Raw genomic sequence first — 20,200 nt, 5'->3', positions numbered from 1 at the left:
CAATTTGTTTGTCTCTGCTTGTTTATACAGTCTAAGTTATGGTAGAAAAATGTCCCACATGAGAACTAAACTGGCAACATCAGGTTTGCACTTTTAAATGAATACATTCTCTGCAGAATCCTGTTTGCTTCCTTAATGTTAGCCATAAAGTTGACATGGCTGAATATTATGTGAAGCAGAAAGACAGTTTGAATGTTTAGTTTGGTTAATATTATTTATCCAAAAACATCAAATTTCCGTTTAAAATGCAATAAATGGATTTTCTTGGCGCATTCAAAGAAACAGACAGACGCCTGTTTGTTTTCAAAGTAATGTTTTCAGACCGAAGCAGTAATGTGACTGTTTTTATTAAGCCAAACTGGGGGTTTTGAGCATGAACAGCCTGCTTGGGTCAAACCACTGCATCCTGATCAGGTTTAACTCTGGACTTTGACTGGACCACTTCAAACACTTTCTTTTAGTATTTTTTCACTCACTCAGAAGTTGGGTTGCTGTTTTGTGTGGATTATTGTCCTGCTTTAGAACTGAAGTGTGTTTGAAGTTACACGTTGCTGACATTGTTCAGGATTTCCTGCTAAAGAACAGAATTCATCATGGTTTCAGAAGTTGTACAGCCATCCTGGTGCTGAAACGGCAACAAAACCCCAGACAGTCAAACTACTACCTCTATGACTGAAGGATGTTGTTTTCTGAAATGCTGTTAGATTTATACAAGGTATAAGAGGATGCACACTTTCCAAACAGGTCTCCTTTTTGTCTCATCGGTGCACAGAATATTTTCTCAAATGTTGAGATCATCAAGATGCGTCTGTCAAACCTTTTCTCTGCCCTTTCTTTGTTTTGCTGAGCTTTGGTTTTTCAACCTGGACTCCCTCTGTGGAAGCCCTTTTTTAATGAAAACTGACCACATTTTGTATTACCCTCTGTTTGCCCTCTGTGTTTGAGGGGGCAAAGTCACTTTCACCCAAAGAACTGTAGCAGCCCGAGTTGTTTTAAAGATTCTTCCAGAAACCAACAGTGACTTGTTGGGGAGAAATAATCAATCAGAAATGCTGTTTAATGCATCTTTCTACCAAAAATACATTTGACCATATTTAAGAGATCCTAAACCAAATTAAAAAACCTTACTTTCTGTTCATATGGGAGTGTACATGTGTTTAACCTGAGCTTCTGAACCTCTTGGTTTCACTGCATGACTTTTCAGCACGTACAAAGTTCCTCTTCCTTTTTGTCTGTCAGTTGCTAAGTCTCAAGTACAAAGTGCATCAATCTAAATAAAAGGTCATTGTTAGAACAGAGGAAATGAGCCTCTTGAATGAAAACCGCAGAAGTTTCATGACTTCTAAAACCAAGATTTTCCCTCTCAGCGCCTCATACGAGAGTTCTTTACTTCAGAGGTAAGTGCTGCATTCATTGTTTAAGAATTTATGTACATGAAAACCTGCATATCATGGATCAGATAAAGTGTTAGATTTGACATATTTGATTAGATTTTTTTTTTATTCTTTCTAAATTCCTTTTTTAGTCATTTGCCTACATTTTCTTTTAAAACTTTATCAGATATCCTCTAACTTGCTTCTGTGCGAACGCATCCTTGTCCTCCCATGCTGAACATTTTATGTTTTTTGCACCCTGACGTTCGTTTGCCCTCTCTTTATTTGCTGTATTAGCAGGGTGCACAGCAAAGTCTCAGACTGAAGACAGCAAGACTTATCTTAGTCACGCAGCTTCTGGCTGAGCCCTCTGACTGCAGGTTTATCTGCTCCGACACACAGCCTCTCACTGGGAGAGTGTCACTTTGGCTCCTCTTTCCTGCTGACTCCCGGCTCCACTCTCGTCTCTCCTCCTTGTGTCACCCGTCTCAAGGAGCTTCTGGTAGAAGCAAGTAATGGAGGAGACGACAGTTACTGACCAGTAAGTGTTTTATGCTGTCCCAAACTGCTCCATTAAGCTCTCAGTACTTGGCACGATGTAATTAAAGGTAACATTTTTTTCAAGTAGTGGTACATCCCGAGTACCACTATTTGATTTACTTATTTTTGCATATCATTGGTATGCAAGTGAAAAGTTTTTCTCATCATATTTACTGCAATAACTGTATAATCCTGTTTTTTTGTGTTTATTATGAACAAGGAATAAATTAGACCTTTAGATTATATCCCTTTTATGCATAAAGAGCACCAGCTTCCATCTAAAGCTGCTTTTTCTTTGTTTTATAGACCAGAACTTTCAGTCAAAAATGTTTCAGCGTCGATGTGTCAAGATGAAGAAGTGGAAGGCTTCGACACACAAACTGATGATGGCCAGAGGTCAAACGAAGGGCCTGTGTTGATGAGCCCAGTGCAAAGTCAGCCTGGTCGTGGCATCGCTACAACAACCATCACCACCGTCACACAAATGGGGGGAGACTGGAGCACTGGACTGTTTAATGTCTGTGGAGACAAGACAACATGTAAGAGGAACTCACACACTACACTAGAGCACATTTCTAATTTAATATTGATGTTAATAATAAAAGCAAATGTATTTAGAACTGTGATTTATATATTTATTCACTCACTCACTCATTCATTCATTCATTCATTCATTCATTCATTCATTCATTCATTAACAAACCTAAAACAACTAAAGTGTAAAACAAAATACAGCTAATAAACCCCTTTACAAAAGCAAAAAATAATCCAAAGTTGTTTTTTTTTTATTTATCCTGCATTTTTGTTTGACAGTGTTAATTTCATTCACATAGTAATTTGGCATGCATCAATATTTTGAATTTTTTTTCTTCTACAAAACACCAAAAAGAAAGCATCAATGAAGCTTTTTATTTCTTTTAAATTGGTTCTACTTCTTAAACACCTTTCAAGAACAGTGATCTCTGTCTCGAGCAACACACTCAGAAATACTCACACAGACACTACTGTTGCCTTCTTCCATGCCTGCAGGTATTATCGGGGCGCTGGTGCCGTGTTATTTAGATCTGAGTTTAGCCCAGCAGTTTGGGGAGTGTCTTTGCATGCCTCTCCTACCAGGATCCACTTTTGCCATCAGAGTTGGAATCAGGGAGCGTTACAAGATTCGGGTGAGTGCAGTACAAAGTTCTGTGTTTCTTTTGAAAAAAAACTAAACTTATCATTGTATTCAGTGAAATAAAAACTTTATTCAGCACTTTATCAACAAATTTAAAAGTAAAATGTGCATTGGAGCATGTGTTCTATTTTATGCCCTTGTAGTTAAAAATGTGTTCTGTGTGTGTTTCTGCTACCTCATTTTGTTTGGACGTGTGCTTCCTCCACCTGCTTGCATGTGCTGTGTGTGTCTGCTCCTCGTTGTCCTGCATGTTTACCCACAGGGAAGTGTGTGTGAGGACTGGAGTGCAGTGTACTGCTGTTACCCTCTGGCTGTATGTCAGATGATAAGAGAGATGAAGCGCAGGATGAAGACCCAGACGTATCAAGTGTCTACAGCGATGGAATCCTCCTGAAGAAACTGTTGTCAGTAACTGTGTCCTTTGCTTTAACTTTGCAACACGGATCAGTGAAGTCAACAGAGATTAGCATAAGATATCAGTGGCAGGGGATTAGAGCCTCTGAAAACATTTGATCTAAAATGTAAAGACTGGAAATCAAAACAGGGAGAAACAATGGAGCCAAATGTTCAGGTCTTAAAGCTCCACTGAGTGATATAAGATTTGTAAATGCAGAGAGAGAGAGAGAGAAAAAACATTGTAATTGCTGTTTGAATATTAATAGCTTGAATTATTTCTCTGAAAGAAATTATTTCGTGGTCACATTTGCATATGTATGAAAAACAGGTGGGAAGATGAAGGGTTTTCCTTTTTTTCAATTCCAACAGACATCAAACGAGCTCCAAACAGCTGGTGAAAAATTACATCAAACACAGAGAAGAAAAGAACAAACAGTTAAACCTGTTTTACACAAACAATAGTCCTGTTATTGTGTTCACCATGTAGCTATATTAACTGACACACTGCAGTCATCCTTAAGATGTATTAAATATTGCACTTATCTCCATTATAATTCTGTTTTTGTTGTTGTGACATTGCTTTCAAAATCTAAGACTTTTATTTGCTACAAAAGATAAAACTTTACAACTTAATGGTTCTAATAATTTAATGCCCTCTTTCAGTTTGAACCTGATTAAACCTTTTATTAGCTCTTTTTCAGTCAGCATCAGAACAAACCTTGTCACATATTTTACAATGGGCTTTAAATTGCCAAAGAAAATCCCATGTGACATACTTGTAACAAAACAAAATTCATAATTAGCTTAGATTTTAAGCTAATAAAAGGTTAGCATTTTCTTTTTCTATTACATTGGATATGCATTTTCATTAAAAACCTTTTTATTCTGTCTCTGTTCTCAACACCCAATGTATTTGTATGAAAAGTTAATTATCCTTTTTTTAAAATACACATTTTATTGTAACTGTTTACTGTAATATTTCATGGCGCTGATCAAGTCATTTTCCAGGCTGATTTATTTTTAAGTACTAAATTTATTTAAAAAAAACTCCAAATGTAATTGTTACTTTACAGAACCTCGTCAGCAGGTGGTGCAGTTGAACATTTTCTTACACAAATATGAGTTATAAGGTTAATTTTCTGTATTGCTTGCCCAGTTTGGTAAAGAGACATTGACTCGTATCATAACGAAAATAAGCAGACACCAACGCCAGCCTGTATTTTCCCCAAAAGCAACGTCTTTGACTTTGCATCGCTTACTTTTTCTCTGACTTCAATAAATTAATTTGTAAATTTAAATTCATTCAAATAAATTGGAAATTCTGACACCGTCTTTCTCTTCATTAAGTAAAGGTCGCCACAATGAAGGACAGGAAAGCAGATCATTCTTTTTGACAGGAAGTCTTTACAGATCAAAATGATAAATTCTGTTTGAACGTCAGAGGACAGATCTAGAACGCTGTAAATGAACTTGCAATAAACCGTTTGCCTTAAGAAGGCCAAATTACTATTGTAACAGATTTACTTGTGCACCAGCAGTACAGTTACCCATCATTCCTTCCGCAGTCTTTCGTCCAGTACAACAAAAAAAACAGTTTCTCTATTCCTTTAAACATGCATTCCTTGATTTATCCATAGGCATTGAATCATTTTATTAAGCCAGTCCTGATTGCCCTGCTTCCCTGAACCTGAAATGCCAACCAGACTGAGCGGATATGAAAATGTTATTTATTCACAAAGGCAGATGGATCCTCAAAGGGCAAATATGTAATTTGTTAACTCTTGCAGTCGGTCTCCCACCTGGCAACTTCCGTGAACGAAATGTGAAAATGGAGAAAATTGGGTTTGAGTCAAGATAAAGATATACATCCGATTGTGTTTGGTGGAAAGTTTTAATTTCTGAGTGATGAAATGTCAAAGTCTTAAAATTGGTTAAATTCATTAGAGGTAGGTCTTCGCTTCATCAAGACTATGTGTTCTAGGTTTGAACTATGTTAAAGGTCTTTGAATATAAAGGAGAAATGGCTGCATATCCTTTTTGAGAGCAGAGTTGAGCTCATCTCTGCAAATTTGCAGCTGGGATGCGCTATGGATGTAAGCATGGAGATGAAAAAATGGCAATGAGGATCTTTGACCAGAGACGCAGCAGGTACATGTTGGAAGAGGGTTAGTGAGCAGCAATCAACAAATAGAGAAGACAAACTATGTAAAAATATACCACAGCAAAATGGAAGAGTCTGTTAAAGACCATACCTTACACCCATAGTGCTGCTTCTGTTTCTTTTCAGTCATGCTGACTGACTGTCATCCACCCATTCACACTCACAAGCATGCAAATATTTATACACTGATCCATAGATCTGCTGAGCATCTGATCAATGCTTGGATGGATTCAGTCACCTGGTGACATTATAATGTTGAACTGTGTATCATCTGCGTAGTTATGATACCTAATCTTATTACTTGTTATAAAACAGTAAGGGGTCCCAGGATTGAACCGTGTGGTACCCCACATGTGACTAATATATGTTTCAATGAGATATAACTTGACTCAAAGAAATAAGACTCAAACCAGTCGAATACTGGACCAGAGAATCCAGCCCAGCTCTCCAGTCACTTGCATATGTCTTAGTCAACAGTGACGAATGCTGCGCTGAGGTTCTGCAGTCTATATTTATGTTTATTGAACACTTTGATGAGGGCAGTCTGAGCAATGTGGTGAACAAGAAAAGCAGATTAATAGACATCAAAGTAATTGGTCATTGTTAAGATGCTGTTTAGCTGTTAAAACACAGCTTTTCCAGTATTTCTTTAATAGATCTAAAGTAAGATATCGTTCTGTAATTCTGCAGAAGTGATTTGTCCAGACTGTTCTTTCTTTAACAGCCGTTTGATAACTGCTGTTTTCAGAGCTTGGAGGAAAAACACCTGATAGGAGAGACAAGTTTACTATTTGAATTTATCAGACGCAAAGATGGGCAAAAGTTTCTTAAGGAATGTTGTGAGTAGGACATCAAGACAGCAGGAGGAGTTTAATTAATTTATCATTTCTCCTGAGTGTTTCTGTATTTTGATGTTGATGTGAAAATTAGTCCTCCAATTTTTTAAAAATCTCTCTACAAAGATATTTACAAATTAGTTTCAGTTAATTGAAGCTCAACTTCTACATTCATAGAAAGGGTTGTCAAACATTTGACAAACCTTTCAAATGTTTGACATTTGACCTTTCAAATAGGTTATTTCTTGGGTTGAAAACAAGAAAACGTATAAGATCAATTGGGCTGTTTTCTTCTTGCTTGCTGGGTTTCACCTGCCATGTAATTTAGAGTCTATTAACACATAACCATACATATTTTGTAAGTTTTATTTTATTAGTCACATGATTGAATTTGACACAAATTCAGATACGTTTTGCTTGTCATTCTGAAATTATTACAGAATAATGGGTGTAATTAATTTCTGCATCTTTACCATGAATACATTTTACATGCTACAGTCTTACGTCATCTCTTCCAGATATGCTTTCACACCTCAACCGTTAGGGGGCAATGTTACCCTAGATCTGGCTGCCGGCTTCTTTTCTATCGCTTCAATGGCTCAGCAGGGTGACATCAGTTTTAAGTGCTGATGTGAGGTCAGAGTTGGGATTTCCAAAGCAATAGCCAGGTCAAGATCTGGAACGGTGAAGCCCTTCCTAAGTCAGAAGTCAGACAGGCATCATAAAATATCTCTGCGGATGTTCTTTCCCGCTGCTTCAGCATGAAGACAACTATCCCTACAGAGGCATCAGGTGCAGAGTACAAGCTGTTATCGACAACAGCCCCCGTGGGAGTTGAGTTTTGCGTGTGGGTGTGTGTGGGGGATGTATCTCCGAGAGCCGTTTCTTGCTGTTGTGCTCATTAGAAACTCGCACAGAGAGGGAACCGAAAGATCAAGGCATCATTTGCCAAATAAATTTGCTCTCTCACACAAGAAACCAAAGGTGAAGTAATAGAGAATTTATCATTTTAAATCTCTTTTGGCACATCAAACCTCTTGCTTCCTTCTCTTCTTTTTTTTTAATTAATTCAGCAAATTTATCTCCACTGTCTGTGCATGTTATTTCTGCATTTAAACCGTTATTCCTCCCATCCTGTCCCTGACTTCTCCAAAGCCCTCCTCTTCTGATTTCTGCCCAATGATACTTCATCTAACCAGAGCCACCTGGGGTTTGCGTAATACAAACCCACACTCTCCTCCCTCCAGTCCCTCGTCGTATCAGTGTCTCTGATTCACATTTGCCTCATCCTTGTCCTTCCTCTGATTTTCACTCTGCCTTTCTCTCTAACGTAGCATCATTGTTGGTGATTTTGTTGAAGTGATGTGCAGCTGCTGTTTTAGCCCGGGGCTGTGGAAGCTTTGTCCGTTTGACACCAGCAGTTTTGGTTTGGTTTGTATGTGATGATGGTCAGTTGCTTGGCACTGCTCCACTTCTAATGGTAGATGGGTAATTTATCTATTTGCTCTATTTTTAAGGATAATTGAAGAAATAAGTTAATTCGGGAAAACATGAGAAAACCAAAACGGTCTGTTTTTGCCTTCTGGACTCCATACAGTGCTTACAAATTCCAGCCCTAAAATTAATTTCTTCACATAAGAGGATATTTTTCCTTTTTTTTTTTTGATTAATTAAGCTGTGCATCCTTTGAGGCTTTTGTCTATTTTCAGAACGTCTTCCAGCATTAATTAAAATAAACAAATGTGAGCCAAGTTTACAAATTTGCCATGGATCTTACTCTATTACATGAGTTTATTTTAGAGAAATAAATTGTTTTGCGAGCATCAAAGCAATTGACAATGTATTGAGTAAAGGCATTGACATTGTTTTTAATATTTCTTTGCATACTGTTATTTTCATGACTTATTTTTATTCTAAACATTTCTTAATATTGATTTTTACGAAATTGATTCCTTCTGTCAGGTCATTTCACACGCCTATCAAAGTCTTGCACAGGAAGAGATTGTACTAGAAACACAATGCCTTACAAGAGTATTCATACCTTGGACTTTTAGAATAAACTAACACAAAGAAGTAAATAATTTTTAAGTAGAAGGAAAATAGGGCGCGTGAAGTACTGGCACCCCAACTCTTCCCCAATGTAGGGATGGATGGATGGATGGAAAATGGATAAATATCTGAAACAAAAACAGACATCCACCTGATCTGATAGGAAAGGAGAGAACCAGCCAAGAGGGCCATGGTAACTCTGGAGGAGCTGCAGTGATCCACAGCTGAGCTGGGAGAATCGGTTGGTAAGGCAGCTAGTATTTGTGCACCCAACAAATCTGGGGCTAAATAGAATTGGGGATAAGAAGAAAACCACAGTAGAAAGAAAGTTGTTTAGTTTATTTCCACTTTGCCACAAGCCATATAAGGGACAAAGGAAACATGGGGAAGAAGATGCTGCAGTAAGATGAGAAGAAATCTTTGTTATTCTGACCTACATGTAAAGCACTGTGTGGGGTAAAACTAGAATGGCACCTTTAATGCACCATCAATACAGTACAAAATGGTGGTTGCAGCATCATCCTGTGGGAATGCTTTGCTTCAGCAGATGCTGGTCAGAGATTACTGACCAGAGACATGTTGGAGACAACAAGAGACTTGAGGCTAGAGTGATGGTTCACTTTCCAGCAGGACCACAAAACAAAACATTCACAAATGAAATCATTTGGATCAAATCTTGATTATGTTATGATTATGTTACAGAATACCTAAATCTCACTGAGGATCTATGGCAAGACTTGCTGATCCAAAGTGAAATCTGGTTTTAAGAAGTGACCCACAGAAGCAGAGTATATATACCAAAAGCATCTGTAAGGCTAATATTTATATAAAAATAAAAAAATGAAAATAATGTTACTTTTTCCTTCCACTTAGGCACAAAACCACTATAAAATACACAGACGTTTATAGCTGAAAAATGACAAAATACAAGAAAATAATAAAATAAAATCAAGGGGTTCAGATGCACTTTTACAACTTCGTCCAATGTTGGCAACGGACGAAGGATGATTTTTTTTTTTTCATTGGATCTTAAATTTGAGAGCCTCTACAACATGCACAACCATAAAATGTTCAAATCAGTAATGTTATTTGTGCTTGTGCAGGTGAACAGTGACTGCTGCATAAGCACTTTACAGTTTTAAGAGATAGGAAGCACCTCTAATTTAAACCCTCATTCTGCTTGATATTCCAATCATCACATTCTCTACTCTAAGCCTGAGAGCAGGAGGAGGCAGTGGTGCTGCTGCTGGATTCTGTTGGTGGCTCAGTTGTACTGAAATTAAAGTTAAAATATAAAGAAAGGGGTCCTCTTCACTTCTACTATTCTCTAAGGGGAGAACATTTTAACCATTGACAACCAACACAGGTTACATTTTAAAAAATATGACAGTTTGTGAATATAGATCAGATGTTACTAATAATCCTCGTCATTATAAGTTCTAATCCTTCAGAGATGTAAGCAAATATAGAGTATTTGACACAAATAAATGATCTTCAGCTTCAGCTCTTTCATCTTATCATTTATCTTCATGTAGATTGATTACTGCAAGTGTCTTTCCAGGTCAGCCTGAGAAAGCTGCAGAAATATATTAAGCTTACCATGAAAAAAATAGTTAAATTCATTAAAAAGGGTCTTTGATATATAATTATTTTTCCGCCCTCCTCACTGTTCATGGTTGGCAAGATAAACTTGGGTTCTTGGCCAGCTTTGTTTCTGACTGTTCCAGCTTTTTTTTTTTAAACTGTTTAGCTTTTCCTCTTACTGTAGATAAAAAGTGATTATGATCATTTTCTTGTAACCATTTCCTGTCTTATGATGATCCAGACACACCTGGCTTTTTAGAATGGCACTTTTTTTATTCTTTCCTATTTTGAAGATTAGTTACAATCCACTCTTTTAACGTGTCACATCTTAGTTACACTCCAGCATATTACAAAGAAAACCCGAAACACTCAAAAAAATAAAAACAGTAGAAACTAAGAAATGCCTCAGTTACATTTTCTAGGAGTAGTTACTGCTGTGAATAGCTGCAATAACAACTTTTCTTCCCCAGCAAATTAATAATAATAATAATATAATAATGACAGTAGTCATTATTATTATTATTATTAATAATAATAATAATAATAATAATAATAATAATAATAATAATAATAATAATAATAATGACAATAGTCATTGTCATTAATATTGACAATAGTTATTATTATATTATTATTACTATTGAAGCTTACATATTGTTATACTTTAGTGAGTTAATTTGATCATTTTCAATGCTATGGTACTATGACAAAATTAGTAAATACTGCAAATGGTGCATTGTTGCATTTGTTGAAATGGATCTTTGAGATCCAAACAAGATAAATTCAACTCCCTGTCAACTCCCGGTTCATGTAGTGACACATTTTAAAGTAATAGTCTCATAATGATACCCTGTATTAAAGAAAACAAACACTTTATATTTAACATTTATTTACACATTACAACAGGACCTTAATACAGGGTTTCTTAGCAAACAACACACATTTATTGAAATTGCTGCCAGAAAATATTTAATGTTTCTTTTTTTTGGTCACTATTTTTTCTTTTGAATGAGGCCAATTAACTGCAACGTTTGAATAAATCTAAAATACAATTAAACAATTTTGTAATTTCCAAATCTAAATTCAAAGCATAATTTTAACTGGTTTTGTTAGTCTATAATTGGAGAAAAATTGCCCAATTACTTTTTATCACAAAGTTATTTTCTTGTAAACTTAATGAGCTGTTCATTTATTTCAGATTTATCCTCCCATCTGTCTGTGACATAAATTATTAATGCACTTGCCTGAAATTTCTGTTACAAAACAGGAAAAAGCACCAAGTACTCTGGCTATATCTCTGCACAGTCGCTACAAAGACCCATAGACTTCACTGTGAGCACTTTTCATTGTGTCTAAAAAATAAATGGTCTCTATGGGAACTGCTAAAATCAATCCCTTTTTCAAAAGAAAATCTCTGTAATTACATCTCAAAGAACACCGTCTTGGAGTTTATAGAACATTTTAAGGCTAATGGTTTTAACTGAGGGAGAGAAATAATTGCAACATGTGGACAGGTGGAAGAGATGAGGCTTAAACAAAACCTGACCAATCTTCTTGGAAGATTTTATTGTCGCACCTCATGAAGAGATTTGTGATAATGTACGTTGCTTGTTAAGATGCATCTTGACGTAACTGGAAACCAACTTTCATCATTCAATTTTCTCTTTACCAGAAACTCCACTGATCTCCAAAACTAATAATCAGTTGATTTTGTCACAATATAATCACAACCTAAATAATTTTGCAAAGATTTTTTTTTTTTAGATAGGGCATCGTGAAAGTAGAAAGTAAATACAGTTTCTGCACTTTCACAAAATTTCTGGTATAATTTGATCTGAGTATTAATTTAGTTGTTCTCTGAAGTCCTCAGTAATTTACCAGAGAACATTAGTGCATAACTAGCAAGAAACACAGTAGAGAGGTGAGGGGAAAAGGTAAAGAGAGGCTCAAAGCAGGGTTAGGTTGTAAACCAATAAGTCATAAGATTTATTGATCTCATAGAGCATCATTCAGTGAATCATCTGAAAGTGGATGGAGTATGGCACAACAGTAAACCTACCAAAACATGGTAATCTACCTCAACTGACCAGAGATTTAATAAGAATATTAATGAATTCATGACCTGCATTGAAATGCTTAGCCAACAAATGCCATTTGTTAAGAACATTTAAAATTGTACGTTACCCTGAATGCACCATTATTAAAGAAGTTGGGAACTGTTCACAGTTGACAATTAAGGCTATAATGGAAAAAATTTGATAAAAGCATATTTATGTGTTAAAATGGCATTGTCAAAGCTCAGGTCTAATTTCAGAAGACAAGTTTTGCAAAGGCTTTTAAATGTTTTTGCTTGTTCTATGCAAAACATATCAATCAATCAAATTGTATTTGCATAGCACATTTCAGTAGCAAGGCATTTCAAAGTGCTTTATATAATTGAAATAAAAACAGCATGTGACATTGAATAAACAGTGAGAAAGAGATTTTGAAAAAGATAAAAAAAAAAAAGATGAAAACATTAAACCTGCACCCCTTTTAGGACTTAAGTTAAACGTCATTTAATTGGGATGTTTTCTGGGGGGCTTTACATCATTAAAACGTAAACGGTGAGAAAGAGAACTAAAAAGAAATTAATAAATAGATAAAAAGTAAAGCTAAAAACAAATCAAAGACATCAAAACCTGCACTCTGACCCTAATTTAGCCATAAGCAACTCTAAACAGGTGGGTTTTAAGTTGAGATTTAAAGGCACTCAGTGTTTCAGCTGTTTTACAGTTTTCTGGAAGTTTGTTCCAAATCTGTGGTGCGTAGAAGCTGAATGCTGCTTCTCCTCGTTTGGTTCTGGTTCTGGGGATGCAGAGCAGAACCAGAACCAGAAGATCTGAGGGGTCTAGACGGTTGGTACAGCAATAACAGATCTTTAATGTATTGTGGTGCTAAACCGTTCAGTGATTTATAAACTAACAGTATTTTAAAGTCTATTCTCTGAGCTACAGGGAGCCAGTGTAGGGACTTTAAAACTGGTCTTATGTCTCTATCTTCCTGGTTTTAGTGAGAACCCGAGCAGCAGCTTCTGGATCAGCTGCAGCTGTTTGATTGATTTGTTAGTCAGACCTGTGAAGACGCTGTTGCAGTAATCAATGCGGCTAAAGATAAACGCATGGATGAGTTTCTCTAGATCTCGCTTAGACATAAGTCCTCTAATCCTGGAGATATTCTTCAGGTGATAGAAGGCCGACTTTGTGACTGTCTTAATGTGGCTCTGAAGGTTCAGGTCAGAGTCCATCACTACTCTCAGGTTTGGGGCCTATATATATATAATTCAGTAAAATACATCTTACAAATAGAGCAAACTAATGCACATGCAGTATGCTGGTCTACATCATAAAACTGTAAAGATCAGTTTTAACCTGAAGAACTAAATAAAAGTGATGCTGCATCACATGGAACAGTAAGCCCACAACCACATCCATCTCAGAAGAACTGATATTTATTTTATTGTAACAGTTTTTGAACTGTGTACATGTTGTGTGTCTTAATGAGCTCCACAGAGTTACGTGTTGTTTTGATATTTTATTCTCTTTTTTTTTCTCTTTGAAAACTAGAACGGCTGGCAGCATGTACCCTGCCTTCTTTAATGCCCGGTCTGTTTACATGCAAACATAAACATACAGTGCCACTTTATTTGTTACTAATTAAGATGTATCTGTGTTTGAATTGTGAAACTAATTGACTAATCTTCCATTTTTACTATCCCACACAATTTCCAAATGCGCAACAGAAAAGGCGGGCTGCAGCTTGATCTCAGTGAAGAAGTAAATCTGATGCTGTCATATTGTATGAATATTTAATATGCAAAAAAAACCAAACAAGTCAGACAGTTTGAAAAACATCAAAAAGTGGCTAAATGGGCTGGAATACTAGATATTAACACTGAGGAGGAAAACAAGAGAAAGGAAATTAAAAACATGAATAAGTTAGACTGATGTGTACTTTTTAATTTATACAGATAAATGCTTCATTAAACTTAAACTGCACTTTGTGAAACATATTTTTGAAGGATCTTGAGCTTCTGGAACATTTGTATTTGTCCATTGTATAGTATCATTATTTATTAACAATTGTAAGACAGGAAATTAACTTAATATGTTTTTAACTGTGTTCATGTCTCAGACGTTTTTGTTTTCCACATGAATTACACCACTGGACACTTCAGTCATGCTATCTTACTGGATGGATTCAGGATTTTTGGCTAGTTTGCAGGAGTTTTTGTTTGATCACTTAGCAAGGTCTATATGTCCTGAAGCAGCTCAAATCACCAAGCTACTACCACCATGTTTGACTATTGGCACAATGTTCTTTTTCTGAAATGTTGTAAACTTCCAAGCTATTCTGTGTCACCAGGCCACAGAATATCTTCTCAAAAGCCTTGGAGATCTTAATTATTAACAATTGTAAGACATTAAATGTTTTACAATTGTTTTTTGGCAAATATTGTCATCCATAGGACGAAACTGTCATCTATAGATGACCAAGCCTTCTGCTCAACAGACCACAAAAACTTTTAAAAACAGAACTTAAAACTTTGTGGTGTCTATGTGATGTCTCAAAGTTGTGATGTAGTCACATAATATTTGAGTTCAAAAACAATGTTACTGCCAGCTTAACTGGAGATCAAACTACATATGACAAACTATCAGATCAGCAGAAAACATATAGTGGAAAGTTGTTAACTTGCAGCCATTCTCCTTTGCATACCATTGAGATGCATGATGAGCAGCAGTGTGAGTGATCTGGCACAAAATCAAACTGGACTGTAGTAAAATAAATTGGATGTAATTGCACCATATGCACCTAGATTTACATTGAACCTGTTTTGACTGCTGTTTTTTAATTGGACATTATGACTTCGTATAATTAAACTAAGCTAAGTTGATTTAATTGACTGTAATGAAAATGGCTAGATGCTGAACTGACTGTCATTTGGATCCAAGTGTGCTGCATGAGTGAGGTAAGGATGAATGGATGAGGGAGAGGGAAGATAAAATATAAGGTTATGATGGGTAAACCATTAAACATGTGAAGTCTTAACAGTTGGTTAAACTAAACATTGTCCCAGAATCTAAGTTGGCGAGTAAATTTTGTCTTAAAAATGTTAGAATTGCAACAAGTTTTATTTAAAGTATATAAAAGTCAAGATCTATTGACAAACATCAGTCACTGTTTCCTACAGCAGGTTAAAAAAAAAAATGTTTGAGCACGTGTTTCATATACGAGATATTTTTACCCAGACCACAATTTTATCAAAATAACACAATGTAAAACAGAAGCTCATGATGGACAGGTTATGTCCTTATTATAGCCTAAAATGTTGAAAAAGATATTCAGATTTGCTTCATTGCATTATCGATCAAATTTCAGGACATGCATAGAGTATATTGACAGCTGTCATCTCATTCAAACAGACGTAGCTGTAACCTAAGTGATTATTGAGAAGTGTATCAGTTGTATAAGGGACATATTTTTCATTTTGTAACCAAGTGATGGAGGACGATGTTACTCTGACACAGAGTTGTGATGGATGTGCCATTTAAGTGACAAGCGTCAGACGATGCCTGGAATGCATCATACATTTAGGTATTTGTAATTCAAATAACACTCCCACATATTGTAGTCAAACTTAGTTGTTTTACATGCATATGTCATGTAGTGAGATGTTTGAGTGTAGAATTAATTTTTTAACCAATAGATTCCCTTTTGTGTTTCCATACGTACTTATCTGAATAAAGATGTAGATATCAAGCTAATGCAGCAAAGATTATTTTTTTACTCTAATGGAATCATCACATCAGCAGCTGCAGATACTGAATCAGTCGGATGCTTTTCTTCTTTAACTATTAGTATTCAACTGCTGTTTATAGTTATGATAAAAAACTACATCAAAGTCTTGAATGGTAGGAATGAGGGAGGGCTGAACAAGCTCAGGGAAGGATGCAGGGGATGAATTCCAAAGACTTTAATTCATTCACACTCTCCTTTCCCTCACTGCACCATTGCAACTGGCTTCACAGAACCCACCTACACATTTTTCTGCACTGCGGCCTTTTGACACGTCGTAATCACATGCACACAAACACGCGCACGCATGTGAGTTGAACAGCAGATGCGAACAGCACCCACATCAACACTAGAACCTCGAGAAACTTGTGCAAACGTAGACACTAAAACATTATGTAACACATGCCAGCTTTTAAAAATCGTTTCATATAATATCAGTTATATTTACAGCTTAAGTTTGGGTTCGAAGATTAGGTCCATCTGTGTGGAGAAACATGGGAGACACAGAGCAAGTGAAACTGATGTGACAGACTGACAGACTGAAAATGGCCTGCAGGAACTTTCACAGCCCAAAGGATGATGATAGGCGACAGCAAAGCGGGGGCTCGTCTTTGAGAGATTCATGCAGGGTGGAAGAAAATTAAATCTGAACAAGAGAGCATCATGATAAGACTATAAACACACAAAAAATTTTTTAATATATGTTGTGGTGGGAGTTTGTTTAGAAGGTTGTGCTGTGATGGACCGGCTGATAATTTCTAAACTGTTAGAAATTACTTTTTAAAAATATACTACACAGCCTCAGCCTGAATTTTGTTGTTTTCTAGTTTATGCTTTTTTTTTTTGAAGAAAAATCCATTCTTTAATTTCATTTGTGTACATTTATCCAATAGGAACAAAATAATAGTTAAATACTGTCTATATATTATGTTATAATATTATTCCTTCATCAAACACATTCTCAGAGTGTCTTTGATTCATTCAGTGAACATTTAAGGAGTCCTTGAGTTTCCCACTCTAACAATCTCTAACACTTGCTCATGCAATGAACCCCGTATTGATACAAATCTCCACAATGGAGCTTCAGTCCCCAGCCAATCTCCTGACCCACAGAGCACTGCCCTTCACACACACACACACACGCACACGCGCGCACACACAGCTCCTCCAGACTAGCAGCAGCAGCAATTACCTGGTGGAACCGCAGGTCTTCTGAGCTTATCATACAACCAACAACACTCCTCAATGGCATCAATGGAAGACATGGAGAAGCATTGTTGTGATAAGACACTGAGTGTGCCAGAAACGGTATAAAGTTCTTAAAGAGACAAAGGCCACATTCAAGGCATCAGACTGAGCTATGGGGGTAAAACTCCCTATACCCAACATTCTTTGAAATGTGAGGTCTTTTCCCTCACACCATAAAATAACATTAAATTTAGATTTAATGTTGGAATTTCAAACATTTTCTGTGCAAGGTTAAGCTACTGCAATAAGAGATTTTGTAAGTATTTTTATTTATTTATTCAGCAAGCTTTTCATATCACACAGCTGTAGAAACACCAGCACAGACAAAATGCAGCAGAAATAATAGAAATACCACAATGAAAGCCCTTTCATCAGCCGTGAACCGCCTGAATGGAGGACCTGCAAAGCTAAGACATCAGAAAAGATTTATATCTGAAAAAATAGTCTGAAGTAAAACTTTGTAACAGAGCATTTTAAATTTACTAGCCAGACCAAAGGGACCTTCCTGGTTCATAAGTGATGACAGAGACAAAGACAGTGTGAGATTTAAAATATTTACAATTGGCATTAGTTACTTCATGTATTGTTTTACTCTTCTTTCTTTTGTCATTCAGTGATATAGACTCTCACCAGATGAGTTTACTGAAGCTTTGGGTTACAAAATCAAGACAGTCTGAATATTTCATCTTAGTTATTCCAACAAGCTGAAAGAGGGAATTTAAATGAATACTTTCTGTTCTTTTTTCTCCGCTCCCTAAGTCACAACATAGTGGTTGGTTGATATCAAAACTTGTTTTCGTTGTTTTGTTTGTCATACATTATAGCTTTTGTCAGTCACTCAGAAAGCCGTTTGAAATGGACTTGATGTGTTTAAAAGCTGCTGACTGAACAAAGGTTGACAGACTGATGATACTCTTGCTCATTGACCGTTCTAAAACATCTACCGAACAAAAGCCCAAGAGCTTAAATGAGTCAGAGTTGCTTCTTATCTACTGTCAAATGTCACATCAACCAGCCATAAACATGGTAGATGACGCAAATTCTTTCAGAAAGCTTTATTTATTTAGGATCTACTATATTTATGAATGCATTTTGTTGGTAGAAACTAAAAGGCCAAAACAATGTCCATGATAAAATAAGAGAAGTTCAGGAAATTCAATCCCATATTTCCCATATTTTACTATCAACTCTGAATCTTAATCTTCATCCTAGCATTCGGATTAAGATCCAGGTTTAGGAAAAAAAATCTAATCGGCTCAGTGATCGGCAGCAAATTTTCATCAGAGGTGGTGCTGTATGTCTATGAAAACACCAAACACAGAGACCTTGGAGGTGTGTGTGTGTGGGGTGTGTGTGTGTGTGGGGGGGGGGGTTGAAATGGCTGCTGTACAGAAATCCTATTGCAAAGTGAAATGGCAACAAGCCCTTCTGGCAAATTGAAAGAACGACCTAAACATTCACTTTGAAGTTTTCACAAGCAAGAAGCCATCATGACACCTTCAAAGGAGGTGGGTTTCCCCCCCTTAAGGTTTTCCAGTGGATGTTAAAGACTGGTGCTCTGTATTGGCACAACTCAGTGTGGGTGCTGTAAGTCTGTAGGGAGAAATACTGAATGATGACCATAGACTTGTAGCAGAAGGACAGCTTCTGATGCATTTATTGCCAGGGACCATTCATCCTATAAACCAATGTCTGCTGGAGTGTATGAGGGGGTTTTGTAGGAAGTTTCTATTCGCTGCTTTAAAAAAATATATGTTCATTGGTGCTGCTGTAATGAGCTGGTTTTAAGTTAGGTTGACATTTCTCTGAGCCACAGGAATAGGGGCTGCAGCCGAGGGAGTTTCCTTCACTTCGTTAGCTTAGGCTGTATGCATAAAAGGTTATGCAGCTACACAGGTCCATGAAATCAAGCTACTTGTCAAACAGATGCCTTTTGAAGTTCTATTTTGACCTTACATGCACACCACTGTGATGAAATTAGGTGAACTTTGATCATGTGAGACATTACATTGCATATCAATAGGTCATTTTAACTGCAAATACATTCATTTTACAGTTCATGCAAGTTTCCTTCTTTCTAATTTTTAACCCCCTTAATTATAACATGGTTATTTGCATTTAAAACTCTTATGCTGATGAACTAATAGAGTCTGCAAGAGTCATTATTAGAATCCTTCAGAAATACCCATATGTGATGGATTGATTATTGCTCCAATCAATCAATCAATCAATCAATCAATCAATCAATCAATCAATCAATCAATCAATCAATCAATCAATCAATTTATTCACTCAATTTAACAAATGTCATCATTAATTTACAAACACATTCTCTTACAGGAGGAAGAAGAAAAATGTAGTAGAAACCTGCCCCTTTCTCAGTAATTACAAAATCAGTTTTTCTTGACAGCATACATTAACTTAACAATATAAGTTTCAAATGATGTATCATTCTCCTCATTCTTAACTCAAAAGTGTGCAGGACTTAATCATTTTCTTATAAAATATTTTGAATTGGTTTAAAGTAGAGCATTTTTTCACTCATCCAAACTGTTTTATACACAGTTTTACTTTTGGGGTCACACTTCCTTCTGTCATTTTTGTCACTTGAGCTTAAGACACAAACTTTTGCAAATTAATTGGGAATAATCTCTTTCTAACTTTAATCATAACTAAGGATTTTTAATTTAATCAAATCATTTAGCTTCAAGATATTTGCAGAAACTATTTATTTGCTTGTTCTCTAGCATTTATTTTTGATGTGTAATGATGACTTGGAAAAATATTACAATTGTTGATTTTTGTGTTTCTATGATGTAAAGCACTTAAATGCCTTAATGTTGGAATGTGCTATACAAATAAAATGTTAATTTTATACAACAAGCAAAGGTTTGGTGTTGGCTTTATATGTATTTCCCTGCACCTTTATACAATTAGTCCAAAAGAGGAGCAAAGTAGGGACAAAATATGACTAACTAAAATGAATCAAATCATAGGTGAA

The 20,200-nt window shown here is 36.1% G+C and overlaps 1 protein-coding gene across 1 annotated transcript; it reads left to right on the top strand.

Moving 5' to 3' along the window:
• Positions 1 to 82: 82 nt before the first annotated feature.
• On the top strand, positions 83 to 4,037 carry plac8l1 (PLAC8 like 1). Its single transcript, XM_081615331.1, has 4 exons — positions 83 to 1,914; positions 2,220 to 2,452; positions 2,943 to 3,079; positions 3,350 to 4,037. Exons 1-4 carry the CDS (start codon positions 1,889 to 1,891, stop codon positions 3,479 to 3,481), a joined length of 528 nt encoding a protein of 175 aa, XP_081471457.1. The 5' UTR covers positions 83 to 1,888; the 3' UTR covers positions 3,482 to 4,037.
• Positions 4,038 to 20,200: the final 16,163 nt, after the last annotated feature.

The sequence above is a fragment of the Poecilia reticulata genome, chromosome 14, assembly GCF_904066995.2.
Source record: "Poecilia reticulata chromosome 14, P_reticulata-male-v2, whole genome shotgun sequence".
NCBI lineage: Eukaryota > Metazoa > Chordata > Actinopteri > Cyprinodontiformes > Poeciliidae > Poecilia > Poecilia reticulata.
The sequence above is the reverse complement of the archived record's forward strand: the minus strand, read 5'-3'. Positions and strand labels throughout refer to the sequence as shown.